Source organism: Plasmodium fragile (genome assembly GCF_000956335.1).
Source record: "Plasmodium fragile strain nilgiri unplaced genomic scaffold supercont1.25, whole genome shotgun sequence".
NCBI lineage: Eukaryota > Apicomplexa > Aconoidasida > Haemosporida > Plasmodiidae > Plasmodium > Plasmodium fragile.
Window position 1 is genome coordinate 169,323 of NW_012192605.1, and position 20,586 is coordinate 189,908.

Sequence of the window (20,586 nt, forward strand, 5' to 3'; positions counted from 1 at the left end):
CAGATTCAAAGCAAGAGCTTCTATGCGCACATGCAAATTTTTACACGGACGCATTTAAACCGTTGATTGCGCCCTCACAAAAAAAGCCATACAGAGGGCACGCTTCAAAGCAGGGATAAGTTATACGCATACGTAGGTAAAGGTACTTCAACAATTTACAAAAAAATGTACAGACAAATGCAACGCTCGACACATGGAAGCGAGTGCTATTCGTGTGGCGTTACATACACACGTCCCCGTTATTGCCGCTTACCTATAAATCTCCGAACCACATAGCTCAACAGCAAAATGGGCAACTCTCTTCAAACATCATGAAGAAACGAAGGGAAAAGGATGAAAAAAAAAAAAAAAAAAAAATTACTACAGAAAAAATAGAATAAGTATTACACTTCCTCTTTATGAACAAACATGAGAGTCACGCTCTTTTTCATTTCCTTTTCAACATTAAAAAAAAAAAAAAAAATTTCTCTACTAATTAGTGTACCCCCGTTCTTATAACGGAATAGTGTATTCGCTCTTTGCAATTTTTATTTTTTTGTTGTTTTGTTTTGATATGGAAAATTATTATTTAAAAAAAAAGAACAAACTTAAATATGAGGAGTTATTCATAACGACGTTTTTAACCCATGGAGGATCAAATCTCATTTCTAAGCTTATCGTTTGTCCCTTGGAGCGAATTGTAATCATTAGACAAACGCAACCTTTTTTCTTCAGAAACGTTTTGCATCACTCCCCCTTTACGTACTCAAATATAGTAAGAGGTAGGTCGCGCTCCACGTAGTAGAGTTCGAAAATGATGTACCTGCAACGGTGCCCCTCCTATACATGTCTGTACCGGTTGCTATCTATTTCGTGGCAGCACCCGACGTGCTGCCTTACGTGCATATAACACGCCTACACCTCCGCGCACCTGTCACTCCCTTCCACGCACCCAAGGTATATACGCCAAACAAGGCCTGACGTCCCTCTGGTGGGGGTACCATGCAAGCATATGGAACTTCCTGTCCTTCAGCCTTTTCAGACTACTCTTTTACGATAATATCAAGTACAACCTATCGATAGAAAACAGTAAAAAGGACTACCTAACAACCTTTTTCCTTCTTTATACCTCCAGTTGCTTCGCAGCTGTGATAGCATACCCACTGGACACCATCCATAATTGCATAGCACTAAATCATGAAACAGTTAAGAATAAAAAGCTCACCAACAGGGGAATTTTACTTTTCATATACGATTTGATTCTTAAAAAAAGTAAGAGCAGCGCGGAAAGGAAGTAGATGCGGAAGGGCGCACACATAAGACGCCTCTATGTGTATATATAACTCACGTCCTGTGTACCACGGGTAGCCACACGTGTATGCTTATGCATTGGGTGCGTCCCCACCCTTGTCCACACACGTTTAATACATACTCCCAATATTTTTCCCCTCCCCCACACGGCAGAAATTAAACACCTGTACGCTGGGTACAGCCTGTGCATACTAAACTTTATCCCCTATTTGCTCATCTCAATAAAGCTGAATGAAATTTTTACCAAATACTTTATCGAATTCAATTCTCACGAAAAAAATGGCGATTTCAAACAGGGAGGAGAACAAGATGCTCATACAGACATAAGTGAAGATTATCAAGGACTGTTAAAAAAAACGCCAAACGTCTTGTCCTACATTTTCCTGGGTGTACTCACCGGATACATATCACAAGTGGCCACCTACCCCCTGGAGACCATACGGAGGAAGTACCAGTACCACGTCATGTATGAAAAGAATTTTCCCCAAACATTAATGTATAGTAAAAATTGCAATGTCAGGAAGCCACAAAAATTTATCGCCAACATATCGAATGCATACAGGGGATTTTCGTTGCATACCTTTAAATTAATTCCGGAGTATTTAATATTTAGTTGTTTTTTTTACTACTGCAAGAACTATTTGCCTATATGAGGTTTATCCGTTCCCCTGCCCTCCTCATTTTTGTGGTTCCCTTTATTCTCAGTAATGTGACAATATTTGCCTGAACAGTTCATATATTTTTTTAATTTTTTTTTTTTCTGTAAATTTGGCTAGTTATAAAAAAATTGCCCCTTTTTCTACGAAACGCTTCTGTGCAAAATGTACCAGTTTGTGTCACCTGGTTCTGATTTATTCATTTCCTTTCCGCGTTTTGCGAGTTCTTCGAACCCGCAGTCTGTTTACTTATTCGTTTAGTTATTTATTTTATTTTTTTGTTTTTTGTCGTTGCTAAGTTTGCTTATGTTTTGTGCAAGTACGGCTTGTTTCCCCCCAAAAAGTGTACACACTTGAATTTTTTTTTAAAAAACCCTCCCGTCGTATTAAACTCTCCCTGTGCGAAAGAACAACATATTTATGCTCACCTCCTGCCAACGTTCCCATTTTCAAAATGGCAAAAAATTGCACAATTGCACTGGAGATATATGCGAATGCCCCATGTGCTAGGCGCCAACAGGGCAGTTACGGCGTTTAAAGTTATTCCTACATTGGGGCTCCTTCGCCTGGCACGAAAAAGGGGGAATACAAAAACGGGTAGAAAGAAGCACATAGGGATAAGCCGCTATATGTAACCCCTTAGTGAAGCTCTCCCCTTCCGTAGGTGTAAATCACGCACAATAAGGTGCACCGTGCCTGGTGAGCGGCTGGTGTGGAGATACCTACCTGTAGGTGCACGCGCACATAGGCAAACCTGTAAGGGTGCCCCATCTACATCATATTATCGTGGCCTTCACCCTTGTCCCCCTAAGATAAACCGCTCCACAATGCAGAGGGCCCTATTCCCCAAAGCGCGAATTTACCACTTCCTAAAAGTGGAGAGGAGACACGGGGGGACGTCCCTTCTGAACAGAATTGGACAGTCATTCAACCAGGAAACTTTAAAAAATGCGAAAACAAAGTTAACCGACTACGGAAGTAGTATCTCGCCAGGCCAACTGGGAAAGACAAGCAGCGGTACAGGAGGGGCGAGCGGAGGAAGTGGCATATTCCAACACTTTATTGATTTATTTAAAAAAAAAACAAACCTAACGGATAGCCCCCAAAGTAGTGACAAAAATGAAAAAAAGGAAAAGGAGTTTTTTGAACACTACGTAAAATGCTTGATGAAGTATGAAGGAATTTTTACATACCGAAAATTTCAATCATTTTTAAAAGACCTGTGTGACTATTTCAACCTCTATGGTGTGACATATAAATATAAAAAAAAAATGAATCCTCAATTGGAGAAGTTAAAGAAGCAATACGAAGTTATGAATTCATTTTTACCCTACGAGCTGGACTCGGATGATTACAAAATATTTCACGAGGAGAGCAAAAAGTACATAGCTCAGTCATGCAACGTCGATGTTAACTTCATTGATGAGTTGCTACTTTTTCATGATTCGTTAAAAACTGACAGGACGTGGTTTTATCGGAGAATTGTTTTAAAGAGGAAGCTACCTCAAAGTTTTGAGGAACGAGAAATTGAGGCTCCCTATGATAGACCCATCACAAAGACTTTTAATTATGGCATTAAAGAATCTTCATTGGAATATGAACAGTACATGCGAAAACATGGGCGAAAATTGAAATTCAAAAAATGGTTCTCGAAGAAGCACCCGTGGTTTAGGACAAACACCTCTGGAAAAAACAGATGGGCCACGCGGCCATACACGAAAAAGTTCCCCTACTTATACTACTCGCGCGTCCCTGGGCATTTGTACCTGTCCAGGAACAGGCCTCGCGTTGGATCCCAATGAGAGGGAAGCCGTTGTCAACGTGGCGTCAAAGAGATGTGTAACTGGGCGCGATTGGCACACCATGTCTGGGGGGTAACTTATGAGGGATACCCCATACGAATGACGCACCATTTTGACTGCTACCCCCTCACACAATCTTAATCAAATCACGCAGGGCGAACTCGCGCGTTGGCTCCGCCAACATCCCCAGCGCAGCGCCGCCCACAGATGAGACGTCCAAGCCGATGTTGCGCAAAATGGACGAACAGATTTGCGGCATAATGGGATACAAAAAAACGGAAACAAATTTGATGCCCTCTAGGGTCTCATAAATTATTCGATTAAAGCGGACAGAATCGTCTGTGCACTTCCAAGGCGCCTCATGGACGAAGAATTTGTTCACCTGTTTTATCAGCGTCATTAGGTTCTCCAAAAAGAGCGCAAACTCCCTATTATGAATTAGGGTTAGTAACTTGTCTTTCATTTCTGAACATTGCCTCAAAATGGGGGACTCTAAAAAATCGGGTTGGCCATCTTGTACAATATGCATATAATTATTATCCTTACAAAGGGACACAACTCGGTACAATAAATTTCCCATATTATTTCTCACAAACAGTTGGAACGACTCAAGATGTGCTTCCTTAAAATTTTTATCTTCATAAATATTAGCACAGCCAAAAAAATACAGTCTAATAATATCTGGGTCATATTTTTGCACTACATCAAATGGGCTTATCACATTGCCTATCGATTTGGACATTTTCACATTTTCGCTTTTTATCAATCCATGGCATATTATTTTTTTGGGCAATTTTAAATTAAGACTTTTCAACAGGCATATGTAAAGAACGCCGTGGAATTTCAGGATATCCTTTCCTATTACCTGTACTTGGGGGTTCCATGCTTTTTGGAAGAGGCTAGAAAGGGTGTCGCCATGTGGGGGGATGACATCAGATGGGAGCGCCTTCTCCTTGTGGCGGGAATTCTCCAAACCGACTAGGCTTAGGACATCTTCATAGGAGCAAACAAGTTCGCCGCTGTCCACTTCATCCATCTCCACTCCGTTCGAGGGAGCAGATTGTGGAGACATATTCGATTGTGCCCCGTGAGATGAGTCAATACCCAGTGAAGAATTAATAACACGGGAGTCATTTCCCCTACGCAGCTGCGTCCTCTTCACCATGTACAGCACTGAGGATACGTACGACAGGAGAGCATCGAACCAGACGTAGATGGTCCCTTTTTCTTCGCCAGGAATTTTTATTCCCCACTGTGTGTTGTACCTACTTATGCACACATCCTTCAGTTCGTGATTGACAAAATGGAGCATCTCCTTCTGTAGATAGGATGGGTAAATGACCTCTTCATTACGTTGATAAAAATCAGTTAAAAAATTTTTAAATTTTAAAATGTTAAAAAAGTAGCTATTGTCTTCCTCAATGTACACAACATTGGGGTCGTTTTTTTTCTTCTGTTTTAATTCAAATTCGTTTAGATATTTTTCTTCATTTATATCATAGTACCCTTTATAAGTTCCTTTGTATATGTAGCCATTCTCGGCTAAATATTTCCAAACCTGTTGCACAAAGCTTTTATGAAATTGGCTAGTTGTCCTATAAAATATATTAACATGTACATGTAATTTTTGGTTCATCATTTTGTAATAGCTATTCATATTGTTCACATGTTCGGAGGTGGAAATTTTTAGCATCTCAGATTTTCTTTCAATTTTTAATCCATGCTCGTCCATTCCTGAAAACAGAATAACCCTTGCACGTCTTCTTCCCTCTGCGCATTCCCATTTGGCGAAGCGACATATTATGTCACTCAAAACGTTACAGTAGGCATGTCCAATGTGTGGCTTGTCATTTGCGTAGTACACCGGGGTGCTAACGAAGTAGACCTCCTCCTCTTGTCCTTCTTCACCATTTTCGCCATCACGATTCGGCACATTGGCAAGATTGTTCTCCCCGATGGAGGAATTCCCCGGCGTGGTGCTACACTTGGCGCTGTTCTCCGTGTCCCCCTTTTGTTGCAAAGCTGCCAATGTTTTTTTTGTAACCCTCGCTCGTGTAGTGGTGTGCCCCCAAGGCTTGTGCTCCTCGCCCCCATTTACATACGCATGGTAATAATGTTTGTATTTCCTCTTTGGACTTGCGCTACTCCATACGTTTGCTCCTTCCTTTCGGCGAAATGGTGACAACGATGTGGGGTGGCCGTGAATTGGGCACAAGTTGCCACACAGGCTGGATAAGGACGGAGGGCTTCCTCCCTTGAACGCTTCTGCGAGGGGCACACTTATCAGGCCAACCAACAAGGGGTGCAGCACCCATTTCATAATTTGACTTAACTGCTTCTTCACTTGGCATGCGGGCTGCAGCCTCTACAGGGACATACATATATATAGCCCCCACTTTTTGCGCCTGCTTGATTTTTCGTTACTTTAATTTTTCCTTTTTCCGAGTACCCCCCCTGGGCTCTGCGACATTGGCAGCGAGTGTTTCAAAGGGGCATGGTGATCGTTTCGCCCCTGTGTAGTAGAACTGCCAATGGGAAGGGCCTCCAGAGTTATGCAACGTATTATCAATTGCAGCCTCGTAAAGAGCAACCTCCCTAATTTCAATGTGCACGCGACCGGCCAGAGTTTTCTTTTTTGCCCCCTTTCCGCTGCGAAATCGGGGAACCGTATCGCTTTCTGCGTGGCTAGAAATATTAGCCCCATTCTGCCGACGCATATTTACGAAGCGAGCCAAAAAAAAAAAAAAAAAAAAAAAAAACGGCTAAAAAGGGGGCGACGCAAACAACTTTAGGGTGTCGTTTCTGTTCCGTGTTTTGTTAGCATTTCGCACGGCATTATATTCAAACGTCTTTTTTATTTTGTTCCTTTCTTTTTGATATTTTCTTTTCCTCATTTGTTTTCTTTCTTTTTTTTTTTTTTATTTCCTATTCCTATTCCCCCTTTCTGCAAAATTTGCACAAGTCGTTTTGTGGACATCGCGCGAGGTACCATCCCTGGTCATCACCACCATGTGATGAATCCACCACGTCAAAAAACCCCAAAGGTTGAAAAACCTGCCGGATGGTATACTATACCTGCATAGCAGGTTGTGCTACTCACGGGAATAGGAAAACAGTTTCCACTTCTTGGATTCCCCCTCCATCCGGTAACTGTATCACCCGCGCGCGCTTTATTTTTCGTGATTAACAAAAAAAAAATGGGGAAGAGAACGCGGCGAGGGAAAAGGAAAATCACCTCGCTGAACGAGCTGTACGAACTGGAGTATGTAAAAAAAGAAAAAAAAAAAAAATTGAAACAACTCAGCTCATTTAAAGTTAAGAAGAATGACGAACCCGGTATAGAAGCAAACCAAGAAAGAGACACAAAGGGCAAACAAATTAACCCCTTGATTCTTGAGGAGTACAAAAAATTGAAGGAACTCGAAGAAGGACCGACTCGACAAAAGGGAAAAGAAACAGATGGAAAGGAAAAGAAAAATAAATCAGCCTATGCAACCTTTTTGCAAATTTTAAAAAAAAAAGAACAGCAGGAAAGAGGAACCAAGGGAGACACGAGTGATCATGTTAAGAAAAAAAAAAAACATTTAAAGGCCCGACCCGCTTTAGCAGATACTTGCGAAGGGTCCTCCTCCGATGAAGAAGCAAACCGGGAAAACTCTCCTAATAAGGAGGAAGCCAAAGAAGGCACCCCAAACCTTCAGAACAAAGAGTCCAAAATTAATGTGCCAAAAAATGTAGATGACTTGTACATGTCTTTTCTAATAAGAAGTGTAAAAAGTCAGAGGAGCCAACAGATCGGCAGAAGGAGCTCCCCTCCAAAATGGAACAGTTGCCAAGGTAGGGAAAAAGCAACTGAGGGGATGAGCCCAACGGATGATTGCTCTATGAACAGGAGCGAAACACACAGCGAAGAAGCTCCGGAAGGAACCCAGTCACACCCCAATTATTGTTACACATATAAACCAAAATGCATTTTTAAAAATTACATGAACGAGTCATACAAGTTACATGAAGACAAAATGGATTACTTCTTTACCTTTTGCCAAAACGTGGACGAAAATTTTCTGCAGAAATTCTGCTCAAAAAGAGGAAGCAAAGTGGGGAGAGCCGATGGCGCAGAGCGATGCAAAAAAAGTGAAACCATCGAGGAGGCCTACGTGACGTCCAACTTGTTTTTGGAGTCGAACATTTTTAGTGGTTCCAGGGCTGAGCGGCATACCGGGGAGCGCTCGGAGGAGCCTACTAACGATGGCACTGTCAAGCACAGCGACAAGCACGTGGATCCCGAGGGCGAACTGTTTTGCGATGTCCAAGTCAAACCGCATTTTTTCTCCACCTACCGGGAGAAAAATCACGTGTCGTATTACCTGTTAAACATCCTGGACACAACCCCAAAGTGTTTTCTGCACAAAGACAATCCCTACAACGTGTACGAACCCGTAGTTCAGCGCGCGCAGAATTACCTCTCCGCCTTTGAGCACCCCTTAGCGTACTTCAACAAGGCTATTTACAAATACCTGAGGGAGTACTATGGAGATTGCCCCGATCACGTGAGCGCTCACCAAAATGGGAAACATGACAATAATGAAGGAGAGGACAACAGTATTATGGAAAAGGACAAAGGAAAAACACTAGACGTGGTGAATCTCATGCAGCACGAAGAATTGAAGAGCTACTTCCACTATATCAACTCGTATGTCGATGTCTTGTACTCAAACCAACACGTCATTAACAGCCATTTTGTGAGACTCCTAAATTGTGTCCACCTCCTGACCCACTTAAAAAAAAGGAGGAAGAGAAAAAAATACATAAAAAAAAAAATAGAAAAATTGGAAAAGGAACAACAGGTGGAAAAAGAAGACGTACAAGTGAAGGAAGAACTCTGTGATGAAAGTTTCGCAAGGCCAAAAATTCTAATCCTCTGTGGATTTAGGCACATGGCAAAGGAGTACACCGATTTAATCATACACATGTTAACACCCACAGAGGTGAAAAATAAAAACAGATTTATTAACGAATATGATATAACTGATGAAGAAAAAAAATGCATCCGAGATGTCTTCCTAAAGAAGAGAAAAACCATGGATTATATAAATTTGTACAGAGGAAACAACGACGACTGTTTCAGGCTTGGAATTAAGCTGCTCGACGATGAGAAAAAAATACAACTGTATAGCCCATTCTATGACAGTGACATTTTAATAACCTCCCCGCTTGGATTGGAAATCATGATTAAGGAGCGTCATGGAGATGCCGAAGAAAAAATCGGGATGGCAAGTGAAGACTCCTCCGAGGGAGACGCATGGGGGTATGAGGAAAAAGGTACATCACAAAAGGGGAAGGGGAAAAACCGAAACAAGCAAGGCAATGCGAAAAAAAAAAAAAATGACAAAAAAAAAAAAAAACTTTACGAATACGACTTTCTCTCTTCTATCGAAATTTTAATCATCGACCAAGCAGATATCATTTTAATGCAAAACATTTTGACGTTAAAGAATGTGCTAAATTTTGTGAACAAACCTTTGCTCAGATGGGGAAGTGCTAACATAAATCGAATCGCCAAGTATGTCATAAACGGCTACATGAAGAACTACAGACAAACCATAATTACCTCCAACATTTTGGACACAACGTTCATTTCGCTAATTCAGTCGGCGACAAATTACAGAGGCTTCCTAAAACTGTTCATGAAAGGGGCAGACACGGAGGGGGATAGGGAACATGGCCAACTGGGCGATGATAATGATGGGCGACGCAATGATGGGGGAAGTGGAAAACTGCCCACCGTGGATGATCCCAGTCTCTCCTGCAAAACGATCTTGCTAAGCGTAAGAAACCACTTCCACACAAATCAGTATTTCAAAAAAATTGAGTGCACACACATTCTCCAAATAGAGGAAAACATCATACAGTTTTTCGCCACAAACGTAATTGACATACTCACAAATATTAAGCAGCTCCTCATTTTTTTACCCACATATATTGAATACCTTCGCATACACGAAATTTTAAAAAAAAATGACATTTCTTTTAAAGGGGTGAATGAATATACAAATGAAAAAAAAATTGCAAAAATTCAAAAGCTTTTTAAACATGGAAGAATAAACATCTTACTGGTTACTGGTCGTTTGGTTTTTTACGAGAGATGTACCTTCAGGGGGGCCAACCACGTCATTTTTTTTTCTCCCCCCAAATTTATTTTTATGTACTATGAAATGATTAAAAATTTAGTCCCGTCCTCAAATTCGTCCTCCATTTGTTATTATACAAAATATCATACATACGAGTTGGAACGTATCGTGGGGCAAAAACTGGCCATGCAGTTGATGCGGGAGAAGCCCGGAAAAATTACTCTCTTTAAGTGAGCTTACGTTGGTGTAGAATGGTGTGCAAATATATACATAAAATAGCGTGGGGTTAAAAAAAAAAATTCATATAAGCCTTGGTATCCTTCGGGGCCTGACCAATAATGCATCCGTTCGAAGAGGTCCACCTTTATTTCACCATGAGGAAAGACCTCCGTTTTCTTTTGGTGCTTCTGCCCTTTTGGGAAACTCTACAAGGAAGTCATGCTCTACATTTCCTTGATGATTTTCCAGTGTATATCCATATTTAGCCTTTTTCTGTGGTAAAGAAAAAAGTGGTGAATTTGTTTTCCACAAAAATGTGTAAAGGTGTTGCGCCTGCTTCTGGTATTACCAGATTATTTGCTTTATTTTATTTTTTTTTTGTGTGTGTGTTGCTTTCTCTATTTGCTGTTCTTATTTTTCGTATTTTTCCCTTTTTTTTTTTTTTGTCTACATTTTGCGCCTACCGCAAAAGTCCCCACTGTACACATTCGCCATAAGACTCAATTTCCAACTTTTCCAGTTTGGTTATCGCCTTAAAGGTGAAATTTGCAAAAAAGCGTAGAATTAAAGTAGCTAGTTACAGTATGAACAGAAAAAAAAAAAAAAAAAAAAAAAGTAAAATAATCTAGCCATTTTGGCTGTACAAACCATTTCCGCTTTGGCTAGCTGGAGCTCATAATCCGATAATGTTGATTTGTTGCCTGAACGTTCATGCATTCTGCTAATTATAGTGTTTGTTCGTAAAAAAAGGGATACAACAGCGCCTTCCTACAAAAATGTGTAAACCGCTATATGTGTCTAATTGGGGATAAAAACACTGAGCACAGTGGACATGTATTTTCCTTCCGATCGTTAAACAATTGTACGCAAGTACAACGAAAAATAAGAAGTAAAAACGCGGAAAAGCTTCAATCTAAATGAGGAAGTCAGGGATGGAAGTCGCGAAGAGGACGAAATATAAATCACAATCCGGTAAGCATCTTAACACATTGATGTAATGGCCACGCAAAAACACAAACAAGTGATTTTTCGACACACGTGTTCGTGGTACGTAAAAATGGGAAAGCAGGTGAAGCAACAACCAATTAAAAGGAGCCCTTTTGCCTACTTCCACCGCGCATGACTGCACAGCTGCTGAGCTAAATGAAGAATGGTCAAAGCTCAAAAAGTGTAGACAGCTGCAGGGCATCCATTTCATGCTTGGTATCATTTCGCGCGTTAAACATTCTAATAAAATTAATATTTTTGTATAAAACGCGATGGAAATTTCGTAAGCTCTGTAAATTCACCTCTTTTATTAGCGTATTCACCAATTTGTTGTTCCTTCTGCAGCTGTTAAAGTACTCTGAGAATAAATTATTCGTTACGCAGTCTTCATCGATTATGTTTTTTTCCTCCGTTTTTACTTGCTCGTTTTCGTCTTTTTTTTGGGCTGCGCCAATCCTTGCATGGTCCCCATATGAGGGTCCCTTCTTCAAATAAAACTCATTTAAAAAATTATTTAGTTCACAAATGAAATCCCCTTTGGAGTACATCTTATGTTTGTCTATGTACAAGTCTATCGTAGCAATTTTCTTAACATAAGAGTTGATTTCCCTATCTCCTATCAACATGCTGTGCTTCGCTCTTTCCCCTGCATTTAAGCATACTCCGTTAATCGCACTCTTCGGTTTATGTTTCCATCTCGACGGATGTGAATTCCTATACGAGTGGTACATCAAAAGGGTGTTATCGAACTTGTTGTTGTTGTTTTTTTTCTTCCCCTCCCTCCTTTTATCAGTATGATTTAAATTAATTGAAGAGTAATTCTCCAGTACATACTGAGCAAAAAATATTTTATCCCCCTGTAACGTTTTCAAAACTACTAGACACAAGTCAATGCACTTCTCAATGTTCTTCTTGGACTTGTCCAACTTTCTTCTTCTATTCATTTTTGAGTTTCCACTGTCATCCCTTTTTATACCATCGTTCTCTTTAATTTTGTCCAAGGAATAATATAAATTGAAGACAAAATGTTTGAGGAGAACACCAACGAGGGATTTAACCCCCTTTTCGAATCTGTTAAGGAGGGAGGGGATTTGAATAGGCTGAGCCGTTGTTCTCATTTATATATGTGCACACAGGGATGGTCTCTTTATGTATAGGCCACGTTAAGCAGAAGTGTTCCATGTGCATAAAGTGGTACGTACTACTGGATTATTCGCCCTCTCGCAAGAAAACACATGCTGCAAATTATCATGTGAACCATTACACCCCACTGCGCGCACTTATCATTCGGGGCGAGTGCATTTTTCAGAGCACAGACACTACTGACAAAAAAGGAAAAAAAAAAAAAAAACAACAAAAAACTGTATAACCACTATTATGCCATTATTTAATACACCTTTTGTGTTCCCTCCCCCCTGAAGGTAATGAGAACATCACCATTGAGCATTATCATTTCTACCATGACGTGACTGAATATGTATTAGTGTGTATGCCTAGGTGACCATATATGTACAGGGGGGTGCAGGTGATTTCCCTACCGTTTCGCAAGAATATCCCCATGCTCCATTGTTTTTTCTGCTCATTTTTTTTTTTCTGCGTTCTCCCCGTGTAATCACCAAATGGTTCAATGTGGATGACAAGCGATTGGCCAGCACTACAGGGGTAATGGTTCTATCAAATAGGCGCACCCGCGAATTAGTGCAGACAAAGGGGATTGCCTAAACAATGCTGTTGATTGCAAAGTGACCATTCGCTTGTCCAAATCAGAACGAATACGCACAATGGAACAAATTCAACGGAAACGATTTAATTTGTGTCCTATAGGAGAAAATTTTCCCTTTGTCTGTTTTCTCATATATATTAAACTACCGTTCTGTGGAGATGAGCATCTCCATGTGGCAGGTATACACAAACGGACGCTACGTTGGATACATACATGTACACATGCGTTGGAACAATAGGAAAAAAAAAGTCCACCATTTTTCTGGCCCCTGCAAAAAAAAAAAAAAACTCTTCAAGCACGAGACAGCTTTATGGAGGGTAAATTTTGAAAATAGTACGGCGTCAGGGGGAGAAGAGTGTAGACATTTGAAGGAGAGTCCTTTGTGACGGCCTCATCCTCCACAAGGTGAATATTGCTTGGCGAAATTACACCTACGTTGTTCTTATCATGTGTGCATATGGGGGGAATTTTTTTTTTTAAAATGTCATGCGTGTGTTTAATGTATGTGTACGCTTTGGAGGTGTCACAACTGGTAATATACTTCCTACTATGCTCTCCCCCTGCGCATGACAAAAGTTTGTTTCCTCCTTTTGTGTTACTTCCAGCACAATCAGCACATGGTTTGACCAAAAATCGCTTTAATAACTTTCGAACGTACATTTTGCAGGCTGTCTCAATTTTAAATAGCCCATATATCTTGTTAAAGGCTGTAAAAAATTTATCTCGCACTTTGTTACGCTTAAAATGTGCATGCGTTTTAACCTCACCATAAAATGTGTTAAGCGCTTTTGCAATTGGGGATTTAAGTTCCTTTTTTAGGATGCATGTCCCATGGCAGACGCTTCGTTTTTGTTCATCTTCTATTTTGTTAATAATTTTTATTTTACTAAAAGCATTTCGTAGCAGTTTTTTTTCACATATCGTCTTGTTCAATATTTCAAGTCCCCTCCCTGTTTTGAGGCTGCTCGTGACGAGGTCTTTCCCCTCCTCAAAGGTTAAGAACTGTTTCTTTAATTTCTCGCTAACTTAGGAAACACGGTGGGTCAGGTAGAAATGATAAAAGGGGGGAAAAGGATGATTGGACAGCACGTTTGCACGTTGGCATGTTGGTGGGGTCCCTTCCACAGCAGCTGCACACGCGGGAATAGACAGCTCATATACAAATGTGCCACACCAGTTTAGGACTGGCCCCCCACCCCATTTCGTTTCCTCATGTTATGCTTACTTTTAATCATGGAGGCTTGCCTATCCGTTCACTTTTACGAAGTTTCTAGCGTTTTTTTTTTATATATATTTTTGTCCCATGTTGAAGTGCCACAAATAGTCTTCACCCTTACTCAGCGTCTTCCTTCCAAATGAGACACTTTTCAGAGGCAGGGCAAACTTCCCACCACATGCACACAATTTGTTGACCTTTAAATAAATATGGGCAGGGCGAGTGCCCCCGAAATGGGTCACTTCCAGAGGGGGAAATTGACCACGCCGGTCACAAATTCAGACTCAGGCGCGAAGTGGTAAAGTAGAAAAGTAGCGAAGCGTTTGTGAACAGGCTGTGTAATTTGGCGAAGAGTCCCAGCAATTTACAAACACAATGAAAAAAAAAAAAAAAAAAAAAAAACATCAAAAGGATGCCCCCACATGCCGAGCTATCTTGGTCCTTCACCTTATCGGCTTCTATACAACGGACGCGTTTTTCACGTGCTACCCATTTTGTACGTTTATTTTATTTTATTTTTTTCCTCCATTTGGAGTTAACATCTCGCAGTTTTGGTTCACAGGTGCATGCAACTTCATTCCGTCCTGTCTCGCACATCGCGCACGTCGCACGGGTATCGCACAGTTCAGTTGTTCACACGGAATTGGAGTGAAAGAGGAGCAGTGTAGATGCTATGGGCAGGAAGAACTCCATCCAAGCCCGTAACTACAGGCGCACATAAGATTGTACATTACACAAAGCGCTTCTGCACAGTGTGCATAAATACACATGTGCCTGCTTCCCCACCTACACAGACAGCGCGCTGGAAAAAAAAAAACATTTACGACACGCATTAACGATGATGATAATGTTTTGTGTGGTCCATTTTCCAACGAAAAATTACAAAACGGGTAGCAGCGCCACGGTTCATGACGTATCCCATACGGTGGTAGGTTAGCCACAAGGGGTGTGATATCCACATTGGCACAGTTAGCCTGTTTAATACTTCCAACCCACACGCATGTATATGTGTGCACTGGGTTAGACGGGCAAAAGCAATTACGTGAAAGGACACATATTGTTGAGCCTTTTAAAAAATACAAAGGAGTTGCCTGCCGGTAAATCTATTGTAATGCCTCAATTAATATTCCTCCACAGGTGGGGCGCATGACAGAACTATTTCGTTAAGGGGCCTCTAGACATTTTCGCTTGACCTTTCGCCCTTTAAACTCATTTAATGATGTGTGTACGTTAATCTGTCCTGTAAGCCCCATCGTTCCGTACATAACCCATGTGTAGGTGTAGCACCCCTCCCCGTGCTTGAAAGTTCAATCCGGTGCATGCAAGGGGGTTCTCCTTTTTAGTATCAGCCACTCTACGGAGTTAAGCCACGCCTAAATGTACATCGCCTCAATTTGGATGTGCTCCTCTGTAAGATGACTATGCGGTTTTTCAAATATCAAATATTTCAGAAGGGATTCTATTCACATAAAATATATCACTCCTTCCATTTGTTAACCTGTTAAATGAACGATTTTGCGCACTTTGGGGTGTTTTTCCTTCCCTTCCTTACACACAGTCAAACTACAAACTTAAGCAAGTGCGATTTGTACGTGTTGGAATTTTGCCTAAACAGGTTCACTCATGTGTATGTGGTGTTATTTTCTCGTTAGGTCTTCCTCCAAACAGCATGGACTCCTCCCTCTTCTTCTGTCCAGTTACTCTTGTCATTCCCATGCATCGATAGGCAGATAAAGGGGTGGTGGGCTCGTACATTTGTCCATGGGAAAAATCACCAAAATAATGAAATAAAAAATGTACATCATATGAACTGGCAAATATTGCTCTCCTCATCTGGCCTCATAATAAATATATGGCTACACGTTACTCGAACTGATCATGATGCGAAAATTTTTTTTTTTATCCATTTCTACTTCTATATCTACTTCGTTCTGCTGTATTGGCTAGGCTCTGTTTGATGTCCCGGTGGTGGCCACCAGTATTGCGCGGCTTACGCTGATTATACGACCCATGCGCGCTTTTCCCATTGTGTGACGCGTGTGATGAGTATGACCCGTGTGATGCGCGCGAGCCGTGCCCGTTGTACTGACTGGAGGTGTCCCTGTTATTGCCATAGTAAAAAGGGTAATGATACATCTCAGCGTTCCTCGTAAAGCCCCCACCGAAATTTTCTCTAAAGCCTGAATCCACAAAATGGTTGGACACATGGTTCCGATCCTCACCCATATTGCTATTAGCGTAGCTCATCAAATTTGGGTTCGCATATTTATTCGTGCTAATTGAAGGGGAAGAAGAGGCGGGCTCATAATGGGGAAAAATATCACTTGGGCAATTTTTATTAACAACAGGATAGTCATTCATCTGGGAACTCTGACTCATATTGCTCATGTAGGACTTTCCTACCTGCTTCCCTCCGCCACGTTGCCTTTGATGCATGTAACTCAGGAAGTCCTTGTTCATGACCACGTCACTGCAGTAGCTCGTATTTGACATATTCATGTGCATAAAGGAGCTGCTGCTTTGGGTTCTGCAGTCGTCACTAATAGGGTGGCTTCCATCGCTTCTTTCACTTCTATCACTTCCACCGCTTCTACTCCTACTCCTACTCCGGTCTGAGAATACGCCCCCCCGGAATGGCCTTTCGCTAGGCAAGAAGTAACTAAAGTTGATGTACCTCGACGGCTGCTTGGTCGGGGTCGGTATATGTATATTCATTGGTTTCAAATTGGACAAACACCCCTCGACAATGAGGTCCTTCTTCTTAAATTGACTAAGGAGGTTAATCCACACGGAGTTTACATTTGTAATGGTCTCATTCGAGTTATGAGTTTTTTTCATCATTACGTGATGTCTGGAAAGTACCTTAGCATTACCACATATGATCAACCCATACTTGGCCCTCGTCAATGCTACGTTTAATCTCCTTGGGTCATTTAAAAAACCAATTCCTAATTTCTTATTCGATCGCACACAAGAAAGAAGGATGAAGTCCTTTTCCCTTCCCTGAAATGCATCTACAGATGCCACTTCTATCTCAGTTGAGTGTTGATAAGAAATGCTTTTCTGGAAGAGGGATGTTATGTAAGCTCTTTGCCCCTCGTATGGTGTTATGACTCCTATCTGAGTTGGTTTCAAACCACAATTGATGAGTGTCTTCACTAGCTTCTCCATGTTAGACGCCTCTGCTCTGTTTAAGTAGCTCGTCCCGGATGCAGACATTTCTTCCAGCCCAGTAGAGTTATAAAAAAACATGGGGCATTTGGGATTAGGCCATGGGAAGTCCTTCAGGGGATATTCTCTTTCCTTTAATGTGATTCCGTTTTGCAGACAACCATCATAGAAGACATATGATGGGAACTCACTTAATGCTGGGTGCATACGGTACTGGACTTCTAACCTAAACGGTGTAATACCTAACATAACTAATCGTTCGAATAGACTCTTTCCCAACCCTGCATTGGCTGCCTTCTTACAAACTATTATGGGTCCCAACTGACAGTGATCTCCAACCAATACAATCTGTTTGGCTCCCGTCACAAGAGGTACTAAGCACTCCGGTTCTGTTGACTGGGTCGCTTCATCAACTAGCACTTGGCTAAATCGAAAACGTTTCAATCGTTTATCCATGGCACCCACACAAGTAGTACATATCACATCTGCCTCCAACAATATCTTATACTCTGCGAAAAAAATTAACTTTTTTAATCTCCTTTCATCCTTTTGTGATAACTCACCAACTTCCTCCTTCAGTTCAAGTAACTTATTCAGCTCTTCCCCAACATCTGATTTTAATAATTTCATTTGATTATGAAGATACAAATAATCTGCAATGCTCGGAACGTACTCTCTACTCTTAGCACACAAGCGTACCACCTTTAGTCCAGTCTTGTGTATTCTTACAGACAGCTGATCCACAGCCACGTTACTAGGGGCAGTGACTAATACTTTTCCCATTTTTGTATTAGACAAATGGTAGACCAGAGTAGCACAGGTTAAAGTCTTGCCTGTCCCTGGTGGTCCTTGAATTAAGGACAAGGGTGAAACTAAGCTTTTCTTTATAGCATCTATTTGTGAGTGATTTAGTGCAGCTAAATTTGGGGCAGAATAATTTACTATACGTGGAGTTCTCTTCCCATATACCTGATTGGTTAATGCAGTTTTATAATAATTTAGTGATTCCTCTGAAACCTCATGACCTAGTAACTTATGGTACAAGTACCCACTCAGTGAGTAGGAGTCTTGAGCAAATTCATTCAACGCTAACTGCATCCGATCATATGCGGTGCTTTTCCATACGAACTCAACTGTATACCCAGTTGTTATGTTATCCACCCATGGCCCATTAGCCGTAGCAGAGGTTCTTAATTCTAAGGCTATTTCCTCCGTGTTATGGATCCTAGAAATATGGCCTTCACAACTCCACACACTTCCATCTGCATATGTATAAGATAATTTTAATTCATCTCCTGCTACTAACCTCAATTCACTTTCTTCCTTCACGTAAATGAAATGGGCATACCTTTTCTTATTCAATCCTATATCCCAGCGCACTGTTACATTTGCTTGCTTCTGACCCTCCTTTATCGATTTGTCATAGTCCGCCTCTACCTGTATTAAAGGTGCAAAGATGGACTGGTAATGATACGCGTCTTTATACCTTAGCTCCACCTTAACGGGTTCATCATTTAGTATTTCTGCATCTAGCTCATCTATATACACATCCTTTTTATTCTTCCACAACTCTTCTAACTTGTTTACATTATAAGATGTAGTTCTCTTGCCCTTCCTTTCTGCTTCTTCCGCGGTTGGAATATTTACTAACCATTCAAGTAAACATCTGTCTTCAATCACTGGTTGCCATTTGTTCAAGTCCCAGTCCTTCATCTTTATAAGCTCCTTTAAATTATTTCCTACACTTGCACAACAGCTACTTCCACCCTCGGATTCCTCCTTCTGGTTCGCCTCCTGCTCTGTTTTTTTTTCCTTTCCGCTTTGATTCGTATTCTTCTTCTTCTTCTTCCCGGAAAGCACCCCTAGAGAGGACCTTGCTTCACCGTCGCTGCTCTTTTCCTGCTCACTCATGTAGCCAAAATCGTCGCTGCTTAAATAGCCCTTGTTCTTCACCATGTCTGTGTCTTCCTTGGTACTCACAACGTCATCTTCATCTGTGCCAAATGGCTCCTCTTTCTCGTGGAAATTTTCATACGGGAAAGTTTTTCCTTTTTCCTTCTTAGATTCTCTCTCCGGGGGGTCCTTCAGTTCAGCGGAGTTGCCCTTGCCCTCTGTTTGCTGCCCTGCGGTAGCGTCCCCCCCAATTGCATTCCCCCCCTTTTGCTTCATCTCCTCTTGTTCCGTTTCACCCCTCCCGTGGCTCTTTCCGCTCAGCGAAATGCACTTGGCTAAGCAAGGGTCCCTGCATATAATGACAACGACTCCCTCCTCTGGCGTGGGTAGGAAACCGAGCAAAAACACATTTTTGCACCCACAGTTGTAACACTCCAATATGGTTTCCCCCAGCAAGCTCTTCTTATGTAGTTTAATTTCCTTATGCTTGGACCTCACCAGGTGCGTGACGATGTGGCTACCACACGTCCCATAAGAACCATTACAGAACCATCGACCGCACGTGTTACACTGAACCACACTATCCACAGAATCCATTTCACAGTAGCGACATCTAAAATATTTTGGCTCTTCTTTATTTCCCTTACTCACGCAAGTCATGTCAACACTGTAGCTATAACTGTCGCAGTTGCTGTTTGAATACTGGCTGCAATCCCTTCGGTACTTCCTCCTCGTATTGTAATCTTCGTACAATTTTTCCTTATCCTCTTCGTAGTCCTCCTTAGACATAATACCATACATGTTCGCTGTGCGATCCCCACACGTGTTTCTCTCTTGTGGAGAGTGTACATGATCGTTATTGCTACTGTGTGTATTATTAAAACCCATACCCTTTCCATCCCTCTGTTGGTTTTTCTTTTTCTTCCTTTCGTATTCCATACTATTCCACCGCTCACCCTTGTCATAATTAACAATGCCTTCCTCTTCCAAACTATCGTCAGGAAGTTCAATCTCACCACCGGCATCGTGATAACCGTCCTCTACATATGCATATCTGTGTTCCAACCCCTGCGCTCTTTTCTGCACCAGATGATCCTCTTCCCCTGTGTGCACATCATCCAGCCTCTTCTCATGCGAAGTGTTGCGAGCCCGTTGTACTAATTTGCTATTCTTTCCATTGGGCCTACTTTTCTTACTTCCTTCCTTGTACATGGTTGTGGTGTCCACGGAGGAATTATCTGTGCTTTCTTCCCCGTCTCCATCGCCTGCCCTATTTTCTCCATTTTTCATATCCCCCTCGAAAAACTTCTCGCCAATTTTTTTTCCTTTTTTTTTGTTTTCCTTTTCCTTGAGGGTACAGAAATTGTAAAAGTCATCAAAATCGTCCACGTCTATTTGGTTGTAGTCGAATGTGCTGTCCATGGTGGACACATCTGCCGGTGTCGTTCTTGTGGACAGCGGCAAGTCGGGTTTCTCTGCTGGTTTATATATGTATCAG

General features: G+C 41.5%; 7 protein-coding genes across 7 annotated transcripts; 3 read left to right on the plus strand and 4 right to left on the minus strand.

Annotated features, from left to right (window-relative positions):
* Positions 1 to 553: 553 nt before the first annotated feature.
* On the plus strand, positions 554 to 1,943 carry AK88_02550 (uncharacterized protein; the record flags this gene model as incomplete). Its single annotated transcript, XM_012480175.1, has 3 exons — positions 554 to 761; positions 937 to 1,251; positions 1,444 to 1,943. 3 exons carry the CDS (start codon positions 554 to 556, stop codon positions 1,941 to 1,943), a joined length of 1,023 nt encoding a protein of 340 aa, XP_012335598.1.
* An 830-nt stretch (positions 1,944 to 2,773) lies between these two features.
* On the plus strand, positions 2,774 to 3,748 carry AK88_02551 (uncharacterized protein; the record flags this gene model as incomplete). The annotated part of the gene is made up of 1 exon (XM_012480176.1): positions 2,774 to 3,748. One exon carries the CDS (start codon positions 2,774 to 2,776, stop codon positions 3,746 to 3,748), a length of 975 nt encoding a protein of 324 aa, XP_012335599.1.
* A 127-nt stretch (positions 3,749 to 3,875) lies between these two features.
* Positions 3,876 to 6,068, minus strand: AK88_02552 (uncharacterized protein; the record flags this gene model as incomplete). Its single annotated transcript, XM_012480177.1, has 1 exon — positions 3,876 to 6,068. One exon carries the CDS (start codon positions 6,066 to 6,068, stop codon positions 3,876 to 3,878), a length of 2,193 nt encoding a protein of 730 aa, XP_012335600.1.
* An 877-nt stretch (positions 6,069 to 6,945) lies between these two features.
* AK88_02553 (uncharacterized protein) lies at positions 6,946 to 10,113 on the plus strand (the record flags this gene model as incomplete). Its single annotated transcript, XM_012480178.1, has 1 exon — positions 6,946 to 10,113. One exon carries the CDS (start codon positions 6,946 to 6,948, stop codon positions 10,111 to 10,113), a length of 3,168 nt encoding a protein of 1,055 aa, XP_012335601.1.
* Positions 10,114 to 11,252: 1,139 nt separating this feature from the next.
* Positions 11,253 to 12,652, minus strand: AK88_02554 (uncharacterized protein; the record flags this gene model as incomplete). The annotated part of the gene is made up of 3 exons (XM_012480179.1): positions 11,253 to 12,156; positions 12,366 to 12,407; positions 12,624 to 12,652. The coding sequence occupies 3 exons, from the start codon at positions 12,650 to 12,652 to the stop codon at positions 11,253 to 11,255; spliced, it is 975 nt and encodes a 324-aa protein (XP_012335602.1).
* A 447-nt stretch (positions 12,653 to 13,099) lies between these two features.
* On the minus strand, positions 13,100 to 14,043 carry AK88_02555 (uncharacterized protein; the record flags this gene model as incomplete). The annotated part of the gene is made up of 2 exons (XM_012480180.1): positions 13,100 to 13,833; positions 14,034 to 14,043. 2 exons carry the CDS (start codon positions 14,041 to 14,043, stop codon positions 13,100 to 13,102), a joined length of 744 nt encoding a protein of 247 aa, XP_012335603.1.
* Positions 14,044 to 15,923: 1,880 nt separating this feature from the next.
* AK88_02556 (uncharacterized protein) lies at positions 15,924 to 20,510 on the minus strand (the record flags this gene model as incomplete). Its single annotated transcript, XM_012480181.1, has 1 exon — positions 15,924 to 20,510. One exon carries the CDS (start codon positions 20,508 to 20,510, stop codon positions 15,924 to 15,926), a length of 4,587 nt encoding a protein of 1,528 aa, XP_012335604.1.
* Positions 20,511 to 20,586: the final 76 nt, after the last annotated feature.